We start from the raw sequence: 25,400 nt of genomic DNA on the forward strand, positions 1-25,400 counted from the left end.
ATGAAAGGTCAAGTTTAACTTGACCATTGCCACCTCATTTGTGAGTTGGCATTAAGTGGGCCAATGATGATGCCCCACATCATCAAGGTTGGCTTATGTGTGTGCCACATCATGAGGGAGATCAAGAGTTGTGACTCTTGATATCCCATAGAGGTTTAAAATACCCTCTTGAAGTGGCCGGCCACTTGAGTGGTGTTGATTGCTTTTGTGTGCTATTCAAGTCATCTTCTTCCTCCTTGCTTTCTTCTTCTCTCCCTCTCCTCCACCTTGGCCGAAACCTCCATGAGTGCTAGCACACTTAAGAGCCTTTTCTCCACCTAATCATTCGTGTGGATACACATAGAGGGGTGTTCACTTGACACCCTTGAGATCCGGCATCTTCTTGGACGGCGGGATAAGCAAAGGGCTTCGCTACAAAGGTATATCTTTCTTCCATGTAGATCTAAGGTAGATCTAGTATTAGAGAAACTTGTACATGAAATTACGAAATTTTTATCTTCGCACGGATCCGGTGGCATGGGATTTCGGGGTTTCCGCAACGCAAAAGATGTTTTTACGGCTCAAAAATCCAACAGTGGTATCGGAGCCACGTGCGAAGTGTGTACGAGTTTCATTTTTGTTTTTATGAAAAACATTCAGATCTGTAAGTTTCTGTATATTTACAATTTTATAGATTTTATGGGTATTTTTCTCGTATAGGCGAAGCAACAAGTGTTTGGACACTTGTAGGCTTCAACTACCGAGAAAACCTTTCCGAAACGGTAAAGTTTCGCCCGAATCATTTAGGGACAGCGGCTTAAGGCACTGTAAGATCATCGTAGGACACTCGTGACATTCATTTGACGAGAAGGGGCGCTGCCCCTAACCCTGCAAGGGGTATTGTCCCGCGATCGCGCCCGAAAATCGCTAAACGGGACCGCCGGAAAATTTTGACTCATAAAATTATAAAAATAGTAGTAAAACTTACAGAAATTTATGGAAAATACATAATTTAGTATTATATATAATTTTATGTTGGTCATGACCCAAAAACCCCAATTAGATTGAAAAATTGTGTTGTAATTCATAATATGGCCTGCGTGCCATTTTGTGTGTTTGTGCGTGTTGTATATGATCGCGACCTGCGCGTCGTGCCTTCCTTTATTTTATATTCCTGTTGTAAATAGTTTAGACTCGAATGTAACTCGAGTTTCAAATTTGTAATGTACAAAAATTAGAGCGGTGGAAGGTTCACTCGAGGAGGAGTTACGAGGAGGGTGCGAGCAACACATGGCGGTCAAAGGGAGAAGCTGTTGACCCTAGGTTGACCGTCTGATCTTCTCATTGGCTTGAGAAGATCGTAGTAGGGCCATGACCTAACAAAATTTAATTAATTGCTTGTGTGTGTATGTGATGCATGCTAGTGTAGAGTAATTAATTAGTATTTTAACGATTAGATTAGATCTAAATCACGTATATGATGCACCACGATTAGATTAGATCTAAATCGAGTATATGATACACATCAACGATTAGATTAGATCTAAATCGCGTCAACTTGAAATGCCTACCATGTCGTGATACCCATCACTACCTCGATCACATGTTGTTGTTGAATCTGCCAAAGCAGAGCAACGCATATTATCTTGGTAGGGTGCGGAGGGACAATCTTGTTCCTGCCTATCAATGCATGGGTGAGTACAAACTCAATCAGATTGAGTAAAACTAGTTAAACTCAATTAGATCGGGTTTATCTATAGACAATTTCAATAGTTGGTAGATAGGTCAAAATCACATTTATATTAACTCTTGGGCGATTAAGCCAAAGCTAACTCAAGTTTTAATATACATGCGGATCTTGATCCTATAAACAAAAGTTGCATAGAGATGTAATTGGTAATTAGTTACCTATCGATCATACTAAGTCTTGGGCGATTTAGCCAAAGCTAACTCAAGGCGTAGTATGATGTGGATCTTGTCCCGCAAGAATTATAGCTAGTTGGTTAGAATCTAGTAGGTGTGGTTTGACCACATCCATGACTTGATTCTACAAAAGTTATATAATTCAGTGGGAGCATCATTTAGTTAAAGGCCTAATTAAATGATTAGTGGAATATGATTATTTATTTTCTGCATTTATCCACCCTGCGTTCTGTCCTTGATAAGGACAAGCTAAATGGAGCTAACTTCCTGGACTGGTACAGGAACCTGAGAATTGTTCTTACACAGGCACCTCCTACAGCCCATTCCCGAGGCACCTCCTACCACTGCCACGCGAGCTGACCTTGATGCTTATAAGAAGCATCAAGATGACGCATTAGATGTGTCCTGTCTCATGCTCGCGACCATGAACTCTGAGCTTCAGAAGCAACATGAGTTGATGGGTGGTTATGATATGGTTGAACATCTTCGTTAACTATATAAAGGACAAGCTAGGCACGAGAGATTCGAGATCTCTAAGACACTGTTTCAGTGCAAGATGCAAGACGGGACTCCCGTAGGTCCATATGTACTCAAGATCTTCGCCAAGAGCTTGCCACTGATTTGGTCTTGCAATCCTTGCCAGAGAGCTACAGTCAATTCGTCATGAACTACAACATGAATGAAATTGACAAGCCACTGTCTGAGCATCTGAGTATGTTGAGAACTGCTGAGATCAACCTTAAGAAGGTTAAGCCTAACTCCATTTTGATGGTGCAAAAGGGCAAAGGCAAGGGCAACCCTAAAGGTAAGGGAAAGTCCCAAGCCAAGGGCAAAGGCAAGGCACTGGAATCCAAAGGAGGGGTCACCAAGGATGCTACCTGCTTCCACTGCGGTCAGACCGAGCAGTGGAAGAGGAATTGTAAAGTCTACCTGGAAGATCTTAAGAAGAAGAGAAGTGAGACTTCTACTTCAGGTATATATGTTATAGAAGTTAATCTCTCTATTTCTTCATCATGGGTATTAAATACCGGATGTGCTTCTCATATTTGTACTAATGTGCAGGCGTTGAGAAATAGCAGGGCATTGACGAAGGGCGAGGTGGATCTACGAGTAGGCAATGGAGCACGAGTTGCTGCTGTTGCTGTAGGGACTTACTTTCTATCTCTGCCCTCTGGGCTTGTACTAGAATTAGATGAATGTTGTTATGTGTCTGCTCTTACTAAGAACATTATATCAGTTTCTTGTTTAGACAAGAAAGGCTTTTCATTTATAATAAAAAAACAAATGTTGTTCAGTTTATTTAAATGATATGTTCTATTGTAGTGCACCTCTGATTAACGGACTCTATATTCTAGACTTAGAGAACCCCATCTATAACATAAATACCAAAAGGTTCAAATCAAATGAAATGAACCAAACCTATCTCTGGCACTATCGCTTAGGTCATATAAATGACAAACGCTTATCCCAGCTCCATAAAGATGGTTTGCTGGACTTATTTGATTTTGAATCATATGAGACATGCGAGTCATGCCTACTAGGCAAGATGACCAAGACTCCCTTTAGTGGACACAGTGAAAGAGCGACTGACTTGTTAGGACTTACACATAGTGATGTATGTGGACCTTTCAATGTTGCTGCCAGGGGTGGTTATAGGTACTTAATTACATTTACTAATGATTTTAGTAGATATGGTTATGTGTATCTAATGACACATAAGTCAGAATCCTTTGAAAAGTTTAAAGCATTCAAGAATGAAGTACAAACTCAGCTTGGCAAGAGTATTAAGATACTTCGCTCAGATTGAGGTGGTGAATACCTTAGCTATGAGTTTCATGACTATCTAGCTGAGTGTGGGATTCTATCCCAACTCACTCCTCCTGGAACACCACAGTGGAATGGTGTATCCGAAAGGAGGAATCGTACCCTATTAGATATGGTACGGTCTATAATGAGTCACACAGATCTTCTTATATCTCTTTGGGGCTATGCTCTGGACACAGTAGTCTTCATACTCAATCGTGCTCCATCCAAGGCTGTGATAAAGACACCATATAGGATATGGACTAGGAGAGATGCCCAGGTGTCTTTTATTAGGATTTGGGGTTGTAAGGCTTACGTTCGACGTCAAGTCTCGGACAAACTGGGACCCAAATCCGATAAGTGCTATTTTATACGATATCCTAAGGAAACGAAGGGATATTACTTCTACATTCCTAGTCAACACAAAGTAATTGTAGCTAAGACTGGGGTTTTTCTAGAAAGGGACTTTGTTTCTAGAAAAACTAGTGGGAGTATGTTCAATCTTGAAGAAGTTCAGGATATGGACCATAGCACTGAAGCCTTGATGGAAGTTGAACTGTAACCACAAAGTATTTTGGATGATGAGATTGTTCCACAAGGAGTTGAGGAACAACAACCAGTTCAATTAGACATACCTCTTTGCAGGTCTGATAGGGTACGTCGTCAGCCTGAGAGATACTCATTTCTCTTGTCTGACCATGATGACACCATGCTCATTGAGAATGAGCCTACCTCTTATCAGGAAGCTGTGATGAGACCAGATTCTGAGAAATGACTAGAGGCCATGAGATCCGAAATGGAATCTATGTACACCAACCAAGTATGGACTTTGGTTGATCCACCTGAAGGGGTAAAACCCATTGGGTGTAAGTGGGTCTTTAAGAGAAAGACTGACATGGATGGACTTATATATAAGGGTCGTCTGGTAGCTAAAGGTTTCAAGCAAATTCATGGTATTGACTATGATGAAACCTTTTCTCCAGTAGCGATGTTTAAGTCCATTCGGATCATGCTTGCTATTGCAGCATACCATGATTATGAGATTTGGCAGATGGATATCAAAATCGCGTTTCTGAATGGAAACCTGCTCGAGGATGTGTACATGACACAACTTGAGGGTTTTGTAGATCCACAGCATACTGGTAGAGTATGCATGCTGCATAAGTCCATTTATGAACTAAAGCAAGCTTCTCGGAGCTGGAATCTTCGATTCGATGATGCAATCAAATAGTTTGGTTTCATCAAGAATGAAGATGAACCTTGTGTCTACAAGAAGGTTGTAGGGAACACAGTTATCTTCCTTGTATTGTATGTGGATAACATACTACTCATTGGGAACGACATCCCTTTGCTGCAGTCTGTAAACACTTGGCTAGGGAATTGTTTCTCAATGAAGGACTTAGGTGAAGCAGTCCGTATTCTAGGCATACAAATCTATAGAGATAGATCTAAGAGATTGCTTGGCCTAAGTCAGAGTACATACATTGACAAGGTATTACTACGGTTTGCCATGCAGAATTCCAAGAAAAGTTTTCTGCCGATCTCACATAGTGTGAGTCTTTCGAAGTCTCAAAGTCCCTCTTCTAGAGAGGAGAGAGACCGCATGGATACGATCCCTTATGCCTCAGCCATAGGATCTATCATGTACGCCATGCTATGTACTCGTCCTGATGTTTCGTATATTTTGAGCATGACGAGCAGATACCAGTCAGATCCAGGTGAAAGTCACTAGATAACAGTCAAGAATATTCTTAAGTACTTGAGAAGGACTAAAGAATATTTCTTGATATATGGAGGCGATGACGAGCTAGCTGTAAAGGGTTACAGTGACGTCAGCTTTCAAACTGACCAGGATGATTATAGATCATAGTCTGGGTTCGTGTTTTGCTTGAATGGTGGTGTTGTGAGCTAGAAGAGTTCGAAGCAGGACACAGTCGCTGATTATTAGAAGCAGCAAAGGAGGCAGTTTAGATCCGCAAGTTCATTATTGAGCTTGGGGTGGTTCCTAGCATAGCTGATCCAATAGAGCTCTATTGTGACAACAATGGAGCAATTGCACAGGCTAAGGAACCTCGCTCACACCAGCAGACCAAACACATACTACGACGCTTCCATCTCATTTGAGAGGTTATCGATAGAGGAGATGTGAAGATTTACAGAGTACCTACAGAGGCTAACATCACAGATCCATTAACCAAGGCTTTGGTACAGAGAAAGCATGATGGTCACACTAGGTCATTGGGCCTTAGAGCCTACACTAATTGACACTAGTGCTAGAGGGAGATTGTTAGTTAGAGCCCTAGAGCCAATCATATGATGATTATTGTATGAACTCATTGTATCATATTCCTATGTATATAAAGGCATTTTTTTTGTTATTATACTTACTTGTATTGGTGCCAAATAACTAAGTATAATAATGTCCTTGAGTAGAAGGTTCTTATCTATATCATCGATTGATTGAATCGATAGTGAGATGATATAGAGAACACTACTCTTAATCATTCCTAGTTAAGTATTAACATTCAGGGACAATGTTAATGCGACGAGACTATAGAGATATCACAAGTATTAACTCGATGACTTGATCTCACAAGTCATGGATATAGAGATATCAAGTTGGCACATGGGTATGCATTGGAAAATGTATACTGAATGACCCGCCATGAGAAAGTATCATGGATCGTTATATGAGTGTCATATACTTTCTCATGTGGCTATTAGTATGACTATTAGTCCTTGGACCTGAAGTCACCATGGTTCCCTACATAAGGAGTTGCATACTTTGGCTTCGTCAAACGTCACCCGTAACTGGGTGGACTATAAAGGTGATTACTGGGTATGTAACAAATTATGTGGAGAGATGTGAGTGATGCAGATGGCATCTATCCCTCCTATATGATGGGAGTGACATCGTTATTCTTGATAGAGTGAGACCACTAAGTGCATGGCCATGCCCAAATGAGTCAATATGAGATATTGAGATCATTTGATTATAGTGAGTCTACTTGGAGTTCAAGATTTAGATTGATTAGAGGATGACACGGTCTATGCCTCACATTGATCAATCTAGGTGTCAAGGATAGAAGGACACTTGTCATATATTGTAAAGAGTCATAATTAGTAGTCAAAAGGTGATGTTGGATCTCAACATTCTTGTAACTTGGGTAGTAATGATGTGTTTCTAGATATCGCTCATTACTTATGCTTCTAAATGGGTTTAGGAGCATTGCCAATATTACAAGAACCTATAGGGTCACACACAAAGGGAAATTAGATAGAGATTAGGTTCATTTGATGAACCAAGAGGATTAGGTTCATGTGATGAACCAAATTGGATTAAGAGTAATCCAAATTAAACTAATTAAGTTGGACTCAATTTGATTCATGTGTTCAATGGATCTAATTTAGATTATGTTTCATTGAATTAATTTAATCAATGAATAGAGATTCATTATATTAAATTGATTTGAATCAAATGGTTAGATTTGATCAACCATGGGAGAGAAGTGGTCAAGTTTGACTTGACTTAAGAGGGAAGATGAAAGGTCAAGTTTGACTTGACCATTGCCACCTCATTTGTGAGTTGGCATTAATTGGGCTAATGATGATGTTCCACATCATCAAGGTTGGCTTATGTGTGTGCCACATCATGAGAGAGATCAAGAGTTGTGACTCTTGATATCCCATGGAGGTTTAAAACCCCCTCTTGAAGTGGCCGGCCACTTGAGTGGTGTTGATTGCTTTTGTGTGCTATTCAAGTCATCTTCTTATTCCTTGCTTTCTTCTTCTCTCCCTCTCCTCCACCTTGGTCGAAACCTCCTTGAGTGCTAGCACACTTAAGAGGTTTTCTCCACCTAATCATTCGTGTGGATACACATAGAGGGGTGTTCACTTGACACGCTTGAGATCCAGCATCTTCTTGGACAAGCGGGATGAGCGAAGGGCTTCGCTACAAAGGTATATCTTTCTTCCATGTAGATCTAAGGTAGATCTAGGATTAGAGAAACTTGTACACAAAATTGCAAAAATTTTATCTTCGCACGGATCCGGTGTTATGGGATTTCGGGGTTTCCGCAATGCAAAAGCGATTTTTGCGGCTCGAAAATCCCAACAGTTAAACCAAACCAAGTTAAGGATTGGTGGATGCGAGGCTTTATATAGAGACTACAATAGGAACCTAGAGGAGGAATTGGTTTAGGCCTCCTAATGGGCTTGGGCTTCTTGTGTTCGGCCGGAACACCCAGTCCAAGTCCATCAATAATAATCCATACCACTAAAGAGTTATTATTGAACTACCGCACCAATCTCATATTACAATATGGGCTCCTTCTATTCATGAGTGCATTAATATCCCCGTGTTTAAGATATTGTATGTCCGTTAATTAAATGAATTACTGACAACTCAATTAATTAACATCTGATTCCAAGAATAGTACCACTCAACTTCATTATCATGTCGGACTAAGTCCACTTGCAGGGTTTACATGATAATCTTTATGAGCTCCTCAAGGGGACATCATCAACCTAAATAATTGGGACACAGGTTTTTTATATAATCAATAACACACCATATAATAGTACTATTTCCCAACTCATCGGGTCTATTGATTTAACGAATAAATCTTATCCATTGATAAGTTAAAGAAATAAATACTAAGTATACGTGTTTATTATTATATAGGGATTAAGAGGGCGCACATCCATAATAATAGAGGTTCTGTTCTTTTCTATAGTCAGTATAAATCGAACAATCTCAAATGGTCCTACTCAATACACACATAGTGTACTAGTGTAATTTTATAGTCAAGACAAACTAATACCAAATTATACTACAACCGTTACAATAGTTTGTCCCAATCCATCTTGGTTGAGAGCTACTATTTATAATTTATAAGGAACCGATAATATGATCTTCTATGTGGCAACACACATCATATTATCTACAATATAAATTAAATGGACAACTGCATCGACATATATATAAATATAAAATGCAAGCATTTGACCAAAGTGATTCTCATTTCAAAATATTTCCAAACAGATGTTCATACAAAAGCTAGGCTTATAGTATACATCCCAACAGGATTACCTTGCTTATGTATGAAAGGCACTTAGAATGGAAAGCCCTAGGAGATAGTAACCCTAGGTCCTTGGGGGGCGGTAACCCTAGGCGGAAAGTCTTGGCGGGTCGAGAGCTTCGGGTAAAATCCTAGGGGGTGGTAACCCAAGATTGAAATCTTGGTGTCGCGAACCGGGTGGAAGACTAGACGGGTCATGGAGCGGACACCCAGCATGAAGATCGGAAGCTTCGGATGTTGAGCAAAAGTCCAGTTGGTCTAGAGGATCAAATAGCAACAGGTAAACTCTCTTGAGTGGAGTAGGTGAGGACGCATTCCCCGGTGAGGGAACAGTAGTCGTCGGTTCAACCTAGGGTTTCCGGATGGAAATCCAAAGTCAGAACCAGACAGTTCGGTGACTGTCAAAATTACTTTCATTTGTCTTATTTTATGTTTGCTAACTCTGTTTTATAAGGTATACTTTGTTTGTAGACTAATATATCTTTTAGGACATAAAGTGAACAAAAAAGCCTCGGATGAACAGTCCGGGGGCGCCCTCCATGGAGCTTGGAGGTGTTGGTTGCTACTCGAAAAACCTATAGGTTCCACTGTACAAAAATTTTGTACAAAGGTCTGAACCTTTTCCTAGCTACCATGTTTTCTTTTTAAATTAAATTTTGGATCGCCTGCGGAACTTAACACGTTTGATCCAAAACTTAATCTATTTGTTCTTTTAGGTTTTGACTTGGATCTCCTGCGGAACTTAACACGTTCGACCCAAGTCTCCTTAAGTTATTAATTCCATTAAATATTAATTTCCATAAAAGGTTCCCAGTACTGACGTGGCGAGGCACATGGCCTTCTTGGATATGGGAGCAACCACCACCGACTAGACAAAACCTTTAATAGAAAGCTAATATTTAATTTCCTAAAATAACTTTAGGTTAACCAAAGATAACAATCAAATCACAAGGAAAAGAAAGAAACAAAAGAACACAACTTCGAAAAAAAATATATTCGAAATTCTAGAACGTAAGCCTCTTGTATTTGGTATTATTTCCATAAATAACTAGCATGATGCGGAAATAGAAATTACTAGTTATACCTTGTAGAAAAACCTCTTGATCTTCTACCGTATTCCTCTTCTAACCTCAGACGTTGTGTGGGCAACGATCTTCCGAGACGAGAAACCACCAATCACCTTCTTCTCCTCCTAGCTAGGTTCGGCCAACAAAGAGGAAGCTTCACCAAGGAGGAAAAACAAAATACTAACCAAGCTCCAAGAGATGCTAGCTTTCTCTCCTTCTTCTTCTTCTTCTCCGAGTAGTATCCGACCACCACAAGAGCTCCAATAGAAGGGTAGGGTTCGGCCACCACAAGAGGAAGAGAGGGAGAGGTTGGCCGGCCACACCAAGGAACAAAAGAGGAGAGGAATAATAGATGTTGTGTCTTGTGAAGGCACCTCACCCCTTCTTTTATATTCCTTGGCCTAGGCAAATTAGGAAATTTAATTACAATAAATTTTTCTTAATTTCTTGACATGATTTAATTGAGAGAAATAAAATAAAATTTTCCCAATTAATTTCAAGTGGTCGGCCATCATTGGATAACAAAGAGGACAAGTTTTAATCAACAATTAAAACTTCCTAATTTGTTTCCGGAAATTTTAAAAATAAAATTTCTCTTTAAAATCTCTTCATGGTTGATAAAAGGAATTTCTATAATTTTAATTTTATCAACATGTGAATAATTTTAAAGAAAAATAAAACATCTCTCAATCTACAAATAAGGAAAGAGATCTAATCTCTTTCTTTAATCTTTGTAGATCTTTTACAAGAGAGATATTTTAATTTTAATTCTCTTTAAATTATATCTTCCACATAATAATAAAAACTAAAATTAAATTTCTTTTTTCATTTAATTTGGCCGGCCCCCACTAGCTTGGGTTCAAGCTAGGGCCGGCCACCCAAAATCATACCTAGGCCGGCCCTAGCTTGTTCCAAGCTAGCTTGGCCAGCCCCTTATTGATGGGTATAGAAGGTGGGTATAGGTGGGTATAGAACTCTATAAATAAGAGGCTACGATAGGGACCGAGAGGAGGAATTGGTTTTGGTCTCCCGATAAAATTAAGCATCCCGTGTTCGCCCCGAACACACAACTTAATTTTATCAATGATAATTCATTCCACTAGAGAACTATCATTGAACTACCGCACCAATCCCAAATTACATTTTTGGGCTTCTTCTTATTATGAGTGTGTTAGTCTCCCTGTGTTTAAGATATCGAATGTCCACTAATTAAGTGAGTTACTGACAACTCATTTAATTAATGTCTAAGTCCAAGAGTAGTACCATTCAACCTTATCGTCATGTCGTCCACCGCAGGTTTAACATGACAATCCTTATGAGCTCCTCTTGGGGACATTATCAACCTAGTATCTCTAGGACACAGTTTCCTTCTATAATCAACAACACACACTATAAGTGATATCATTTCCCAATTTATCGGGCTTATTGATTCATCGAACTAAATCTCACCCATTGATAAATTAAAGAAATAAATATCAAATATATGTGCTTGTTATTATATTAGGATTAAGAGCACACACTTCCATAATAACCGAGGTCTTTGTTTCTTTATAAAGTCAGTATAAAAGAAACGACCTCAAATGGTCCTACTCAATACACTCTGAGTGTACTAGTGTAATTATATAGTCAAGATAAACTAATACCTAATTACACTACGACCTTCTAATGGTTTGTTCCTTTCCATTCTGGTCGTGAGCTACTGTTTATAATTTATAAGGTACTGATAACATCATCTTCTGTATGTGACACCACATACTATGTTATCTACAATATAAATTAAATGAACAACTACAAACAAATGTAGATAATTAGACCAAATGTGATTCTTTATTCATAATGAATGTTTACAAAGCTTAGGCTTTCAGTATACACTCCAACAATCTCCCACTTATACTAATGACTAAGCTGTCATATCTTCTACCATACATCTGATTCCCATTCCCTCCACATGTCGATCGAAAGCTTTCGCCGGAAGGGCCTTAGTGAAAGGATCTGCCAGGTTATCCGCTGATGCAATCTTGTCCTCACTTCACGATTTCTCTTATCAGGTGGTACTTGCGCTCTATATGTTTACTTGCCTTATGGGCTTGTGGTTCCTTCGAGTTTGCAACTGCACCGTTGTTATCACAATAAATTGTGATGATTTTGGGCAAACCCGGAATCACATCTAAGTCCATTAGAAAGTTCCTGAGCCATACTGCTTCTTTAGCCGCCTCGAGGTGCTACATACTCAGCTTCCATTGTTGAGTCCGAAACGCATCTTTGCTTAACACTCCTCCATTGAAATGGCTCCACCTCCTAAAGTAAACACAAAGCCCGATGTAGACTTACTAGTTATCCCTATCTGATTGGAAATCAGAATCCATGTAACCCACAGGGAGTAAATCGTCTGCTTGGTAAACTAGCATATAATCTCTAGTCCTTCTCGGGTACTTTAATATATGCTTTACCGCAGTCCAATGTCCTTGTCCAGGATTACTTCGATATCTACTGACCATGCCCACGGCAAAACAGATATCGTGTCTCATGCATATCATACATTAGGCTTCCTACAGTGAAGCATAAGGAACTGCTTTCATGTCCTCTATCTCTTTCGATGTCTTTGGAGACATCTCTTTAGATAGAGCTACTCCATGTCTAAAAGGTAGAAACCTTTCTTGGAATCCTGCATGCTAAAACGAGCAAGGATTGTATCTATATATGAAGCTTGGGACAGACACAACATTCTTTTCTTACGATCCCTTATAACTTTGATCCCAAGAATGTGTGCACAATCTCCTAAGTCCTTCATATCAAATTGTTTGGACAACCATACCCTTACGTCTGATAATACCTTGACATTATTGCCAATTAACAAAATATCATCTACGTATAGTACAAGAAATACCACCACGTTTCCGTTACACTTCTTATACACACAAGACTCATCCGGACTTTGAATAAATCCATATGACTGGATTACTTCATTAAACCGGATGTTCCAAGACCTTGAAGCTTGCTTCAGTCCATAAATGGACCGATTAAGTTTGCACACTAGATGCTCTTTGCCTTTTTCAATGAACCCTTCTGGTTGCTTCATATGGATGTTCTCTTCAAGACTTCCATTAAGGAAAGCTGTCTTGACATCCATTTGCCAAATCTCATAATCCATATGAGCAGCAATGGATAAGAGTATCCGGATAGACTTAAGCATGGCTACCGGTGAAAAGGTTTCCTCATAATCGATTCCCTCTTTCTGAGTGTACCCTTTCGCAACAAGCCTAGCTTTGAAGGTTTCTACCTTCCCGTCATCCCTCTTTTCCTTTTGTAGATCCACTTGCATCCAACGGCTTTTACACCATCAGGTGGTTCTACAAGCTCGCAGACCTTATTAGAGTACATGGACTATATTTCAGAATTCATTGCCTTTTGCCAAGATGCTGCATCTATATCTTGGAGTGCTTCGTCATATGACCGGGGATCAGGTTCATGTTTACCCGGGATCAAGTCCGAAGACTCTCCCAAAAACATGAATCTTTCAGGCTGCCTCACAACCCTCCCACTACGACGAGGCACTGTCTGTGGTTGTGCATCATGTGTGACACGTGTTGCAGTCTCTTGTGGTACTTCATCTTGTACTGTTGGTACTGAAGTAGACATGTCCTCTCTAAGTTCTTCTAAAACAACTTTACTACTGGGCTTGTGATCCATTATATAGTCTTCTTCTAAAAACTGGGCATTGGTGCTAACAATGACCTTCTGGTCTTTAGGACTATAAAATAAACCACCTTTCGTTCCTTTAGGATATCCTACAAACACGCGAACTTCTGTACGAGATTCTAACTTATCAGCATCTGGTTTCAGCACATGTGCTGGACTACCCCAAATCCGAATATGTCTTAGACTGGGTTTTCGCCCATTCCACAATTCTATGGGAGTAGAATAAACTGATTTAGAAGGTACTAAGTTCAGAACGTATACTGCTGTTTCTAGAGCATATCCCCAAAACGAATTTGGTAATTCTGAATAACTCATCATCGATCTAACCATCTCCATAAGAGTCCTATTCCTTCGTTCTGCTACACCATTCTGTTGGGGTGTTCCAGGTGCAGACAATTGGGATTGAATCCCGACCTTCGATAAGTAATTCCTAAACTCTCCTAAGAGGTATTCGCCACCACGATCAGCTCGTAGTGTCTTGATACTTTTACCTAGTCGTTTCTCCACATCAGCCTTGTACTCTTTGAACTTATCAAAGCACTTGGACTTGCGGCGCATTAGGTAAATGTATCCGTATCTTGAATAATCATCTATAAAAGAGACGAAATATTCAAAACCTCCTCTTGCCTGGACAGACATAGGACCACACAAATCAGAATGAACCAATTCTAACACTTCTTTGGCTCTATACCCCTTGGCCTTAAAAGGCCTCTTGGTCATTTTACCTTCTAAGCAAGATTCACAAGTTGAAAAATTTTCCAACTCTAATGAACCCAAAAGTCCATTGGCTATAAGCCTCTGAATCCTACTTAAATTAATATGACCAAGCCTTAGATGCCAAAGATATGCTTGGTTCATTTCTGAAGGTTCTTTTCTCTTATTAGAGTTAGAAGATGAGTTATAAATTTCCATGTTTTGCTTTGTGGGAGAAATTTGATTTAAAGTATACAAATTGCCAACTAATTCACCGTAGCAGATAATCACTTTATTTCTTTTAATAACTACATCGTTACCAAAGGAAACTGAATATCCATCTAAAAACAGTTTAGAAACTGAAATTAAATTCTTTCTAAAGCTGGGTACATAAAGATAATTTCTTAAAACCAAATTTTTATTTCTACTAAAAGATAAGTAGACGTCTCCCACTGCAATAGCTGCCACCTTAGTAGCATTGCCCATGTAGACGGTAATCTCTCAGATAGTCGTCGGGTTTCTGGAACCCGCAAGGAATTGCAGACATGATCGGTGGCTCCGTATCTACACACCAGGTCTTTGGTAGATAACACCGCTAAACATGTTTCAACAACTAGAGCATGAGATATACCTTTGTTTTGGTTCTTACGAGGACAATCCGCCTTCCAATGCCCTGACTGTTTGCAGATGAAGCACTTGCCCTTCGGCTTCTTCAGCTTTAAATCCTGTACTCTGAGATTTATTCACTTTCTTTGCTGAACCGACTTGTTTCTTCTTCTTCTTTCCTCTCGGTTTAGAAGTAGAACCATTTTCGACATAGTGAATTTGAGAATTTTGACGAAATAATCCTTCTGCGCTTGAAGTTCTGTCAGTAGTTCCCCTTATTCATATTATAGTTCAGGCGGAACTGCTCAAAACTTCTAGGTAGCGTTTGGAGGATCATATCGATCTGGGTTTCCCCATCAATTTCTCCTCCAAGGATCTGTATCTCGTTCAGATAAGCCATCATCTTTAGGATATGATCCCTTACAGGAGTACCCTCTTGCATGGTGGCTGTCATTATCTTTCTCATAGCTTCTTGTCTAGAAGCCCTATCCTGATGACCAAAGAGCTCCTTGAGATTGTTCATAATATCATAAGCTGTTGGTAAATCTTGATGCTGATGTTGCAATACATTTGACATTGAAGCCAAAATATAACACCGCGCCATCTCATCTGCCTTTACCCATCTCTTATGATATTCAATCTCCTCTTGGGTAGATTCACCAGTGGGTGCATCAGGACAAGGTTCAGTCAGTACAAATTTATAGCTTTCAGCAGTCAGAACAATATCCAGGTTTCTTTTCCAATCTATGTAATTTGGTCCAGTAAGTCTATTTTGTTGAAGTATGATGGACAATGGGTTGAAAGTCATCCTAAGAATCACAAATAACTTTTGGTCAGAACTCTAAATTTAGAATAATATTGATTCCTCAAACAATACTATTTTAAATTAACCAACACCTCATAACACCGTGAATTTTGTATGCCACGTTAGTGTGGACGTATACAATTTCAACATTTGTAAAAGGAGGGTTTTAACCCATTAATTTTATTATCTTGTCAACCTAACTTTTTGACAAATAAAATTAATAGTTGGTATTATTTGGTCTCACAAATAATAATCGTGACTCCGTTGGGGAGGATACTATTAGATGTGTCTAAGTGTTCACCATTACTTGACACTAAGTCCATTAATAAGATTATGCCCCTTCCGTTGGGGAAGATCACACGCTCTTGATTAACTTCCTATAGTCATCCAAAAATGGAAGTCTGTTCTAGTGATCCGCAAACAAGCTCATCCGTTATGGAGGAAGGCACTTAGAGCCAACGCGCAAGCTTGTTTGCATCACTTACAAACCAGTAATGGAGACCATGGGATTTACTTAAAAATCTCTCTCCCACTTAGTTATTTACAAATGAGGAATTTTAACTATGCTAGCCTACTAAACTTGTAAACTAACATGCACACACAGCACAATATAAAAGCAATAAATAGAAAATCTAATTTTCAACTATTATGGCTTTTATCTTTAATTGTCCTCCGTGTGTTGTCATCCGAAGCTGCTGCCATATTTGGCCACCGCCACCGGGTCTAACTGTCGCATCCATCTTGCTCCGAGTTCCGCTGCGCCTCTGGTCCTTAGAAGGTTCCACGCTTTGCAAGATTCGATCCGCGACATAAATAGAATTTTACATTTTGATCCTATATTCCATAAAAGGAATGTACATGTATCTAGATCAAAAATAAAATCCTAATAAAACTAAATACAGCTCCTGCTGTATTTTAATACAATCATGCACACACATATAAATTGCCCTTGACATGTCCAAGGGTCCAATCACACACATAATTAACTAAAAGTCATAATAGTTGGATCCTGCATCCATAGAGTTAGCACATCCTACTATTAACCTGCCTAAATTATGTATGACATGTGCATAATTAAACTAAATACCAAATACACAGAGGCAAAACCCTAGCTCTGATACCAATTGTTGGTTGCTACTCGGAAAACCTATAGGTTCCACTGTACAAAAATTTTGTACAAAGGTCTGAACCTTTTCCTAGCTACCATGTGTTCTTTTAAATTAAATTTTGGATCGCCTGCGGAACTTAACACGTTTGATCCAAAACTTAATCTATTTGTTCTTTTAGGTTTTGACTTGGATCTCCTGCGGAACTTAACACGTTCGACCCAAGTCTCCTTAAGTTATTAATTCCATTAAATATTAATTTCCATAAAAGGTTCCCGATGGCGTGGCGAGGCACATGGCCTTCTTGGATATGGGAGCAACCACCACCGACTAGACAAAACCTTTAATAGAAAGCTAATATTTAATTTCCTAAAATAACTTTAGGTTAACCAAAAAGAACAATCAAATCACAAGGAAAAAAAAAACAAAAGAACACAACTTCGAAAAAACATATTCGAAATTCTAGAACGTAAGCCTCTTGTATTTGGTATTATTTCCATAAATAACTAGCATGATGAAATAGAAATTACTAGTTATACCTTGTAGAAAACCTCTTGATCTTCTACCGTATTCCTCTTCTAACCTCAGCGTTGTGTGGGCAACAATCTTCCGAGACGAGAAACCACCAATCACCTTCTTCTCCTCCTAGCTAGGTTCGGCCAACAAGAGGAAGCTTCACCAAGGAGGAAAAACAAAATACTAACCAAGCTCCAAGAGATGCTAGCTTTCTCTCCTTCTTCTTCTTCTTCTCCGAGTAGTATCCGCCACCACAAGAGCTCCAATAGAAGGGTAGGGTTCGGCCACCACAAGAGGAAGAGAGGAGAGGTTGGCCGGCCACACCAAGGAACAAAAGAGGGAGAGGAATAATAGATGTTGTGTCTTGTGAAGGCACCCTCACCCCTTCTTTTATATTCCTTGGCCTAGGCAAATTAGGAAATTTAATTACAATAAATTTTCCTTAATTTCCTTGACATGATTTAATTGAGAGAAATAAAATAAAATTTCCCAATTAATTTCAAGTGGCCGGCGTCATTGGATAACAAAAGATGACAAGTTTTAATCAACAATTAAAACTTCCTAATTTGTTTCCGGAAATTTTAAAAATAAAATTTCTCTTTAAAATCTCTTCATGGTTGATAAAGGAAATTTCTATAATTTTAATTTTATCAACATGTGAATAATTTTAAAGAAAAATAAAACATCTCTCCAATCTACAAATAAGGAAAGAGATCTAATCTCTTTCTTTAATCTTTTAGATCTTTTACAGAGAGATATTTTAATTTTAATTCTCTTTAAATATATATTCCACATAATAATAAAATTTAAAATTAAATTTCTTTTTAATTTATTTTGGCCCTACTAGCTTGGGTTCAAGCTAGGGCCGCCACCCAATTATGCCGGCCCTAGCTTGATCCCAAGCTAGCTTGGCCCCTATTAGGTGGGTATAGAAGGTGGGTATAGGTGGGTATAGAACTCTATAAATAAGAGGCTACGATAGGGACCAGAGAAGGAATTGGTTTTGGTCTCCCGATAAAATTAAGCATCCCGTGTTCGTTTAACACACAACTTAATTTTATCAATGATAATTCATTCCACTAGAGAACTATCATTGAACTACCGCACCAATCCCAAATTACATTTTTGGGCTCCTTCTTATTATGAGTGTGTTAGTCTCCCTGTGTTTAAGATATCGAATGTCCACTAATTAAGTGAGTTCTTGACAACTCATTTAATTAATATCTAAGTCCAAGAGTAGTACCACTCAACCTTATCGTCATGTCGGACTAAGTCCACTGGGGTTTAACATGACAATCCTTATGAGCTCCTCTTGGGGACATTATCAACCTAGTATCTCTAGGACACAGTTTCCTTCTATAATCAACAACACACACTATAAGTGATATCATTTCCCAATTTATCGGGCTTATTGATTCATCGAACTAAATATCACCCATTGATAAATTAAAGAAATAAATATCAAATATATGTGCTTGTTATTATATTAGGATTAAGAGCACACACTTCCATAATAACCGAGGTCTTTGTTCCTTTATAAAGTCAGTATAAAGAAACGACCTCAAATGGTCCTACTCAATACACTCTGAGTGTACTAGTGTAATTATATAGTCAAGATAAACTAATACCTAATTACACTACGACCTTCTAATGGTTTGTTCCTTTCCATTCTGGTCGTGAGCTACTGTTTATAATTTATAAGGTACTGATAACATCATCTTCTGTATGTGACAACACATACTATGTTATCTACAATATAAATTAAATGAACAACTACAAACAAATGTAGATAATTAGACCAAATGTGATTCTTTATTCATAATTAATGTTTACAAAGCTTAGGCTTTCAGTATACACTCCAACAGGAGGCGCCTCGGGTCATGTGGTCGACAGCCCCTCAGCAAGGCACGACGACGCCCTCCATAGAGCTTGGGGGTGCCCTCCATTGAGGTTGAGGGTGCCCTAGATGCTAATGGAGGGCGCCCTCCATTGAGGTTGAGGGTGCCCTAGATGCTAATGGAGGGCGCCCTCCATGGAGCTTGGAGGCGCCCTTAGGAGGATGAGCAGCGATGAAGTCAGGCTTATCCATGCACGGCTGACTCGGGGATTGGAGGCACCCTCAATGAGGTTGAGGGAGCCCTCAATAGGTTATATATGCCTGGTTCGACCAGCAGCAAGAACAAAAACTAAAAACGTAATCTTTCTTTCGTGTGCTGCTCAAAGGACGATCCGATAAAGCTGCAACTTAATTTCGACGACTAGAAGCTTCATGTTTACTAATTCCTTGTTTGTCGGTATAAGTTTTTCATTTATATTGTACTTCAATTTGTAACTTCTGAATTGATAGTGATTGCCCGAAGTAAATGCTCAACGAGCGTGGGCCTTGGAGTAGGAGTCGCCACAGGCTCCGAACCAAGTAAAACCCTTGGCGTTTGTGTTTGTGTTTTATTATTCCGCTGCGTGTTTTACTCTAACGAACGAATTAGTCATGAGTGCTATTCACCCCCTCCTCCCCTCTAGCGCTTTCTATCCTACAAAAGTCAGCAACACCATGTATTTGTGTTGCTAATTTTAATCAACAGCAAGAGTGTTACTAAAAAAATTCCAACAACACTGTATGCCTGTGTTGTTAAAAAAATTCTAACAAATCGTGTGTCTGTGTTGCTGATTTTTGTCAACAACACAGAGTGTTGTGTATGTGTTGCTAGAATTTTTTCAATAACACTCTATGCTGTTGATTTTTAAAAATCAACAATATAGACACACGATGTTGTTGGGACTTTTTAGCAGCACTCTGTGTTAATAAGCAACACTATATGTCTATATTGTTGAAAAAATCAGCAACACTCTGTGTTTCTTAACACAAAGTGTTGTTGAAAAACTTCCAACAGCACCATATGTTTGTGTTATTGATTTTTAGAAATCAGCAACACAAAATGTTGCTGAAATAATTCTAGCAACATCGTGTGTTTGTGTTGCTAATTTATGAAATTAGCAACAAGAGTGCTCCTTAAAAAATTCCATCAACACAATGTCTAGAATTTTTTAGCAACATATGGTGTTGTAGGAATTTTTTCAACAACATAGAGTGTTACGTTGCTGAAAAAGTTAGCAACACAACATGGTGTTGTTGGAATTTTTTTAGTAACATTCTTGTTGCTGATTTCATAAATAAGTAACACAGATATATGGTGTTGATGGAATTTTTTAAGTAACACAAACATACGGTGTTATTGAAATTTTTCAACAACACTCTATGTTGCAGATTAATACAAAAGTGTTACTGATTTTTTCAGCAACACAAATAGTTGTGTTTGTGTTGCTGAAAAAATCAATAACACTCTATGGTTTCACATAACTTTTGAAAGTGTTGTTGATTTTCAGAAACTAGCAATGACATTGTTTATTTCAGTCTGAATTCACTGATCAACCTAAATAAGTTCGATTGGACCCATTTTAGATCTTGTGAATTTTTGAGAATGGAAAGAGTTTAATGGTGCCCTCTATTACTTATTTTGATTTCTCTGAATATGTAAAAATGTTATGAGAAGAATTAACTTTAAATCTCAATGTGGGGCCTGATATGATTCATATCAGGCTCGCATTGGGATTTAATGTGAATTCTATTAATAATATTTTAACTCCCTTAGAGAATCTTAAATAAGTAATGGAGAGCATCGCTAAACTCCTCACAACCTCAAAAATCTACAAGACCTTACTAGGTTCAATCGGACCATTTAGGTCCATCAGTGGGTTGGTCGAAATCCACTAATGGACCAAGACAGGTCTGATTAAATCCATTTCAAGTCATGTGGATTTTTGAGGCTGTAAGAAGTCCAATAGTGTCCTCCATTTCTTATTTTAGCTTCTCCAAAGGTGTTAAAATCTTATTGGAAGAATTGACTTTAAATCCCAACATGGGCCTAATATGACCTAGAAAGATCTGATTAAACACATTTCAAGTCCTGTGAATTTCTGAGGTAGCAAGGAGTCCAACAGTACTCTTCATTTCTTATTTATGCTTGTCTGAAGGTGTTAAAATGTTATTGGAAGAATCAACCTTAAATCCCAATGTGGGCCTAATATGAATCATATCATGTCCAATGTGAGTCTAATATGGAATTATATTAGGCCTAATATGATTCTATATTAGGTCCACATTGGGCCTGATATGATTCTATATCAGACTCAATGTGAGACTAATATGATTCCATAACAAGCCCACGTTGGGATTTAAGTCGATTCTTCTAATAACATTTTGATACAAGATCAACATAGGAGGATCCAATCTTCCTAAGGGCATAACTTTTGACATAGACTTGGATTCAAGCTCTGTCAGTAATCAAGCATGCAGAATTCAAAAATCTACATTTGTTATCAAAAAACCTATAACCGCCAATTTTCGAACCCAAATTTCACCATTTAGACCATTTTCAGAGCCTTTTACTATTTCCTCTTAAAGTTATAACTTATAATTATAGCAGCTATGAGTTTATAGCTGTTACAATATGTTCTTGGTCTTTTAAAGATCAGCAATACGTTGTAGCAGCTAAGAAATCGTAGTTGTTACAACTATAAGTTATAATTTTGAGAAGTCATAACTTTTGATTCGGATTGAACTACAGGATGCATAATATATTAAACTGAAACTCATTCAAAGATCTTTGATTTGATATATTATGTATCACATGATTCCATATGACTCAAAATTTATCACCTCTTAAAGTTGAAATTATAGTTGTAACACCTACGATTTCGTAGTTGCCACAACCGTATGTTGGGTCAACTTTGAGAAGTGATAACTTAAGATTTAATCATAGAACACACAATATATCAAATCAAAGATCTCTGAACGACCTTTGATTTAATATATTGTGCATCCTGGGGTTCAATCTCGGTTAAAAGTTCTAAGTTATGGTTTTTCAAAATCTAAATCAGCAACAACATTGTTATTGATTTTCTAAAAATCAACACCAATTGGTTGTGTTATTGATTTTTTTTTTAAAATTAGTCACACTAGGTTGATTTTCAAAATTCAATAACACAGGATTGATTATCTTGTTGTTGTGTGTTACTAATTTTTGCAATCAACAACACAAAAAATCAACAACAAAATAAAATAGAAAATCAACTCTATTTTATTGATTTTCGAAATCAGTAACACCACTTTTCATTGTATTGCTGAAAAATCGTATTGCTAATTTTTAAAAACCAACAATATTATGAATTATAAATTCCAAAATATTTTTTACGATGTTGCTGATTTCTAAAAATCAGAAATATAGTAAAAAGTGGTTCATATTTTTTTTGGATTAACAATAAAAAAGAAATCAGCAATATACATTTTTTTTTAGACTTTTTTCTTCATGGTGTTGCTGATTTTTATTTTTAAAATTCAACAACACAATGATGTTGATTTTTGAAATCAATATTATTGTGTTATTGGTTTCTAAAATTTAATAATATAATGATGTTGATTGTTTAGAGAGAAAAGAGAAATATTTTTATTATTACATGTTTGCATTCCAAAGAGAAAAGAGAAAAAATAAGAGAGAAATTATATATAATTTTTGTCAAGATAAATATTAAAAGTTATTAAAAGGAAGAAAGAATATAATGTTTAGACATTTTAAAAATCACATACGGATTTGGAAAAAAAAAACACATATTCACGAGGTAAAAAAAATTCTGGGGCACCTCCTTCAAGATAAACCTAACACAAATTTTATAGAAAATTTTAAAAGGGAACGAGTGCCCCTTTTTTTTTTTTTGCATTATCACCAAAAACCAAAAAAATTCTGAAATTTAAAAAAAAAACAAAAAGAGGGTTAAGGAACAGATGGAGACAAGAAACATTCCACAAGAAACCTTAGGGAGAGGCTTTCCTAGAAAACCCAGCCCCGCGCCAACTTGCCATCCTACTCGCACCCACATACATACCCACGCCTTGGTCCCCTCTTCCCTTCCCTTCACTTCCACCTTCCGCACACCGACACCCAACGTCGCACCCTGGTCCCCTCTTCCCCCTTCCTTCCTCAACAATTATTTACAACAACATTTCACGTGATTTTAACTCTATTGAACAAGTCAAATCTCGGTCAAACCTCTCTCCCTCACTCCTCACTTCTTCTCACCCAAACGTTCATGATTCATGCACTGCGACTCCAATGAGATTGCTGATTTCTATGAAAGTGAAAGAAAGGCACCACACATACCCACGAAGAAAGAGATAAAATTCTACTCAAGATCTTACTGTAATCGCCTATAAAATTGCTACACTCTCTTATACAATGCGAATAATTGTCTCTCTTTTTTTCTCTATATAAATACGTTCCTCCGACTACAGTCCGCAGCAGCAGCAGCAGCAGCAGCAGCAGCAGCAGCAGGTGGAAGCCATGGAGCTCGACGAGCAAGGCTTCTTGGAAGAACTGCTTTCCCTGAGGAAAGATGGATGGCTGGACTCCTCCTTTCCTTCCGGCATCTCTGAGTTATTCGCCCCCGCTGATGCCGGCGGCAGCTTCGACTGCCTCCAACAGAACCCTGTAGCGGGCGCCGCCGCAGCGCTCGTCGCCCCCACCTTCACTTCCTTTGACGCCGCTGTCCCGGCGGATGTCAGCTTCGACTACTTGAGCGAGGTGTACTGCCCGGTCGGCGGGTACACGGCCGCGCCGGAGAACCAGTACTCCTCCTCCGTCCGGTCGACACTCGACGACAGCGACCTCAGCCTGGTGCACGGCGAGGGGCAGAGTGCGTGCAAGGTGGAGGTGGTGCAGTCGGCGGCCGAGGCCGCCACCGCCCCGCCGTTGGTGTTCGACCTGGGCGGGTGCTCGGAGAGGAAGAAGAAGAAGAAACTCGAAGGGATGCCTTCGAAGAACCTGATGGCGGAGCGGAGACGGAGGAAGAGGCTCAATGATCGGCTCTCCATGCTTAGATCCGTTGTCCCCAAGATTAGCAAGGTGCACCTTTCTTGTTCGATGAAATGCTCGCAAGACAACTTAATTTACATTTCAATTTCACCAGATGGACAGAACCTCGATTCTCGGGGACACCATCGATTACATGAAGGAGCTACTCGACAGGATCAAGCACCTGCAGGAGGAGATCGAAGTCTCTCCTGACCAACCGAATATGCTCAGCATCTTCAAGGAACTAAATTCCAACGAAGTCTTAGTGAGGAACTCCCCAAAGGTACACAACATACTCTCTCCTCTTCTGCTTTCATGTTCACCATACAACACGATCTGAATCTTAACCTTCCAGTTCGACGTCGAGAGGAGAGACAACGAGACGCGAATCGAGATTTGCTGCGCCGCCAAGCCAGGCCTCCTGCTCTCCACGGTGAATACCCTCGAGGCGCTTGGGTTGGAGATCCAACAATGCGTGGTCAGTTGCTTCAATGACTTCGGAATGCAAGCTTCCTGCTCTGAGGTAAACTTATTCCACATATCGCACACTTTTTGAGTCTGTTAATCCTCTGAAGCAACTGATGAACTTTGGGCGCATGGCTTGTAGGAGATGGAGCAGAGGGCGGTGATGCGCGCCGAGGACATCAAGCAAGCACTCTTCAGGAATGCAGGATACGGAGGAAGGTGCTTGTAGAAATAAAATCGACCACATGAACCAAATTTTCTCGAGTTCTTGCACTTTTCTTGCTCTTGTAAATCTCCATAAAATCTGAGAGTGAGAGCTTCATCAGTTTTCAGATGACCAATGACCAAACCAAGTGGTTCATGTTCTACTTATCCTATTGGTCAAATTGGGCATTGATGTTTTACTTTTTTCCTTCATGAATATTTGTTGCCTTCGATTCTATTTAAGATTTGGGACCATTCATTATTCCTGGTAATATTCTACAGAAGAGACCTGGAATATTTAAACATGAACAACCTAACTTCCAGGCTACTCATCATTTAATACAGAATTATCACAGCAACCTTTCTTCATGTAACTTGAGACAGACCGTAGAGGCACATGAGAACATAATCATCTTTACCTGCACACCAACCGTGACCACGGTGGACGTCTCTCACGGATCCGGATATCCAAATCACTTTCAGACATCCCGTTGTGAGGGGCATCTACAGTGCATGTGCAGAATAATATATATATATATATATATATA

General features: G+C 38.9%; 1 protein-coding gene across 2 annotated transcripts; it reads left to right on the forward strand.

Moving 5' to 3' along the window:
- Positions 1–23,349: 23,349 nt before the first annotated feature.
- LOC122035375 (transcription factor BHLH3-like) lies at positions 23,350–25,095 on the forward strand. Of its 2 annotated transcripts, XM_042594782.1 has the most exons (5): positions 23,350–23,532; positions 23,625–24,234; positions 24,299–24,466; positions 24,539–24,706; positions 24,791–25,095. In XM_042594782.1, exons 2-5 carry the CDS (start codon positions 23,674–23,676, stop codon positions 24,875–24,877), a joined length of 984 nt encoding a protein of 327 aa, XP_042450716.1. In that variant the 5' UTR covers positions 23,350–23,532; positions 23,625–23,673; the 3' UTR covers positions 24,878–25,095. The 2 variants fall into 2 exon arrangements, with proteins under 2 accessions (XP_042450716.1, XP_042450717.1); XM_042594783.1 differs by lacking the exon at positions 23,350–23,532 and having other exon boundaries at positions 23,575–24,234.
- The last annotated feature ends 305 nt before the right edge of the window (positions 25,096–25,400 follow it).

This window comes from Zingiber officinale, chromosome 11B, assembly GCF_018446385.1.
Source record: "Zingiber officinale cultivar Zhangliang chromosome 11B, Zo_v1.1, whole genome shotgun sequence".
Classification (NCBI taxonomy): domain Eukaryota; kingdom Viridiplantae; phylum Streptophyta; class Magnoliopsida; order Zingiberales; family Zingiberaceae; genus Zingiber; species Zingiber officinale.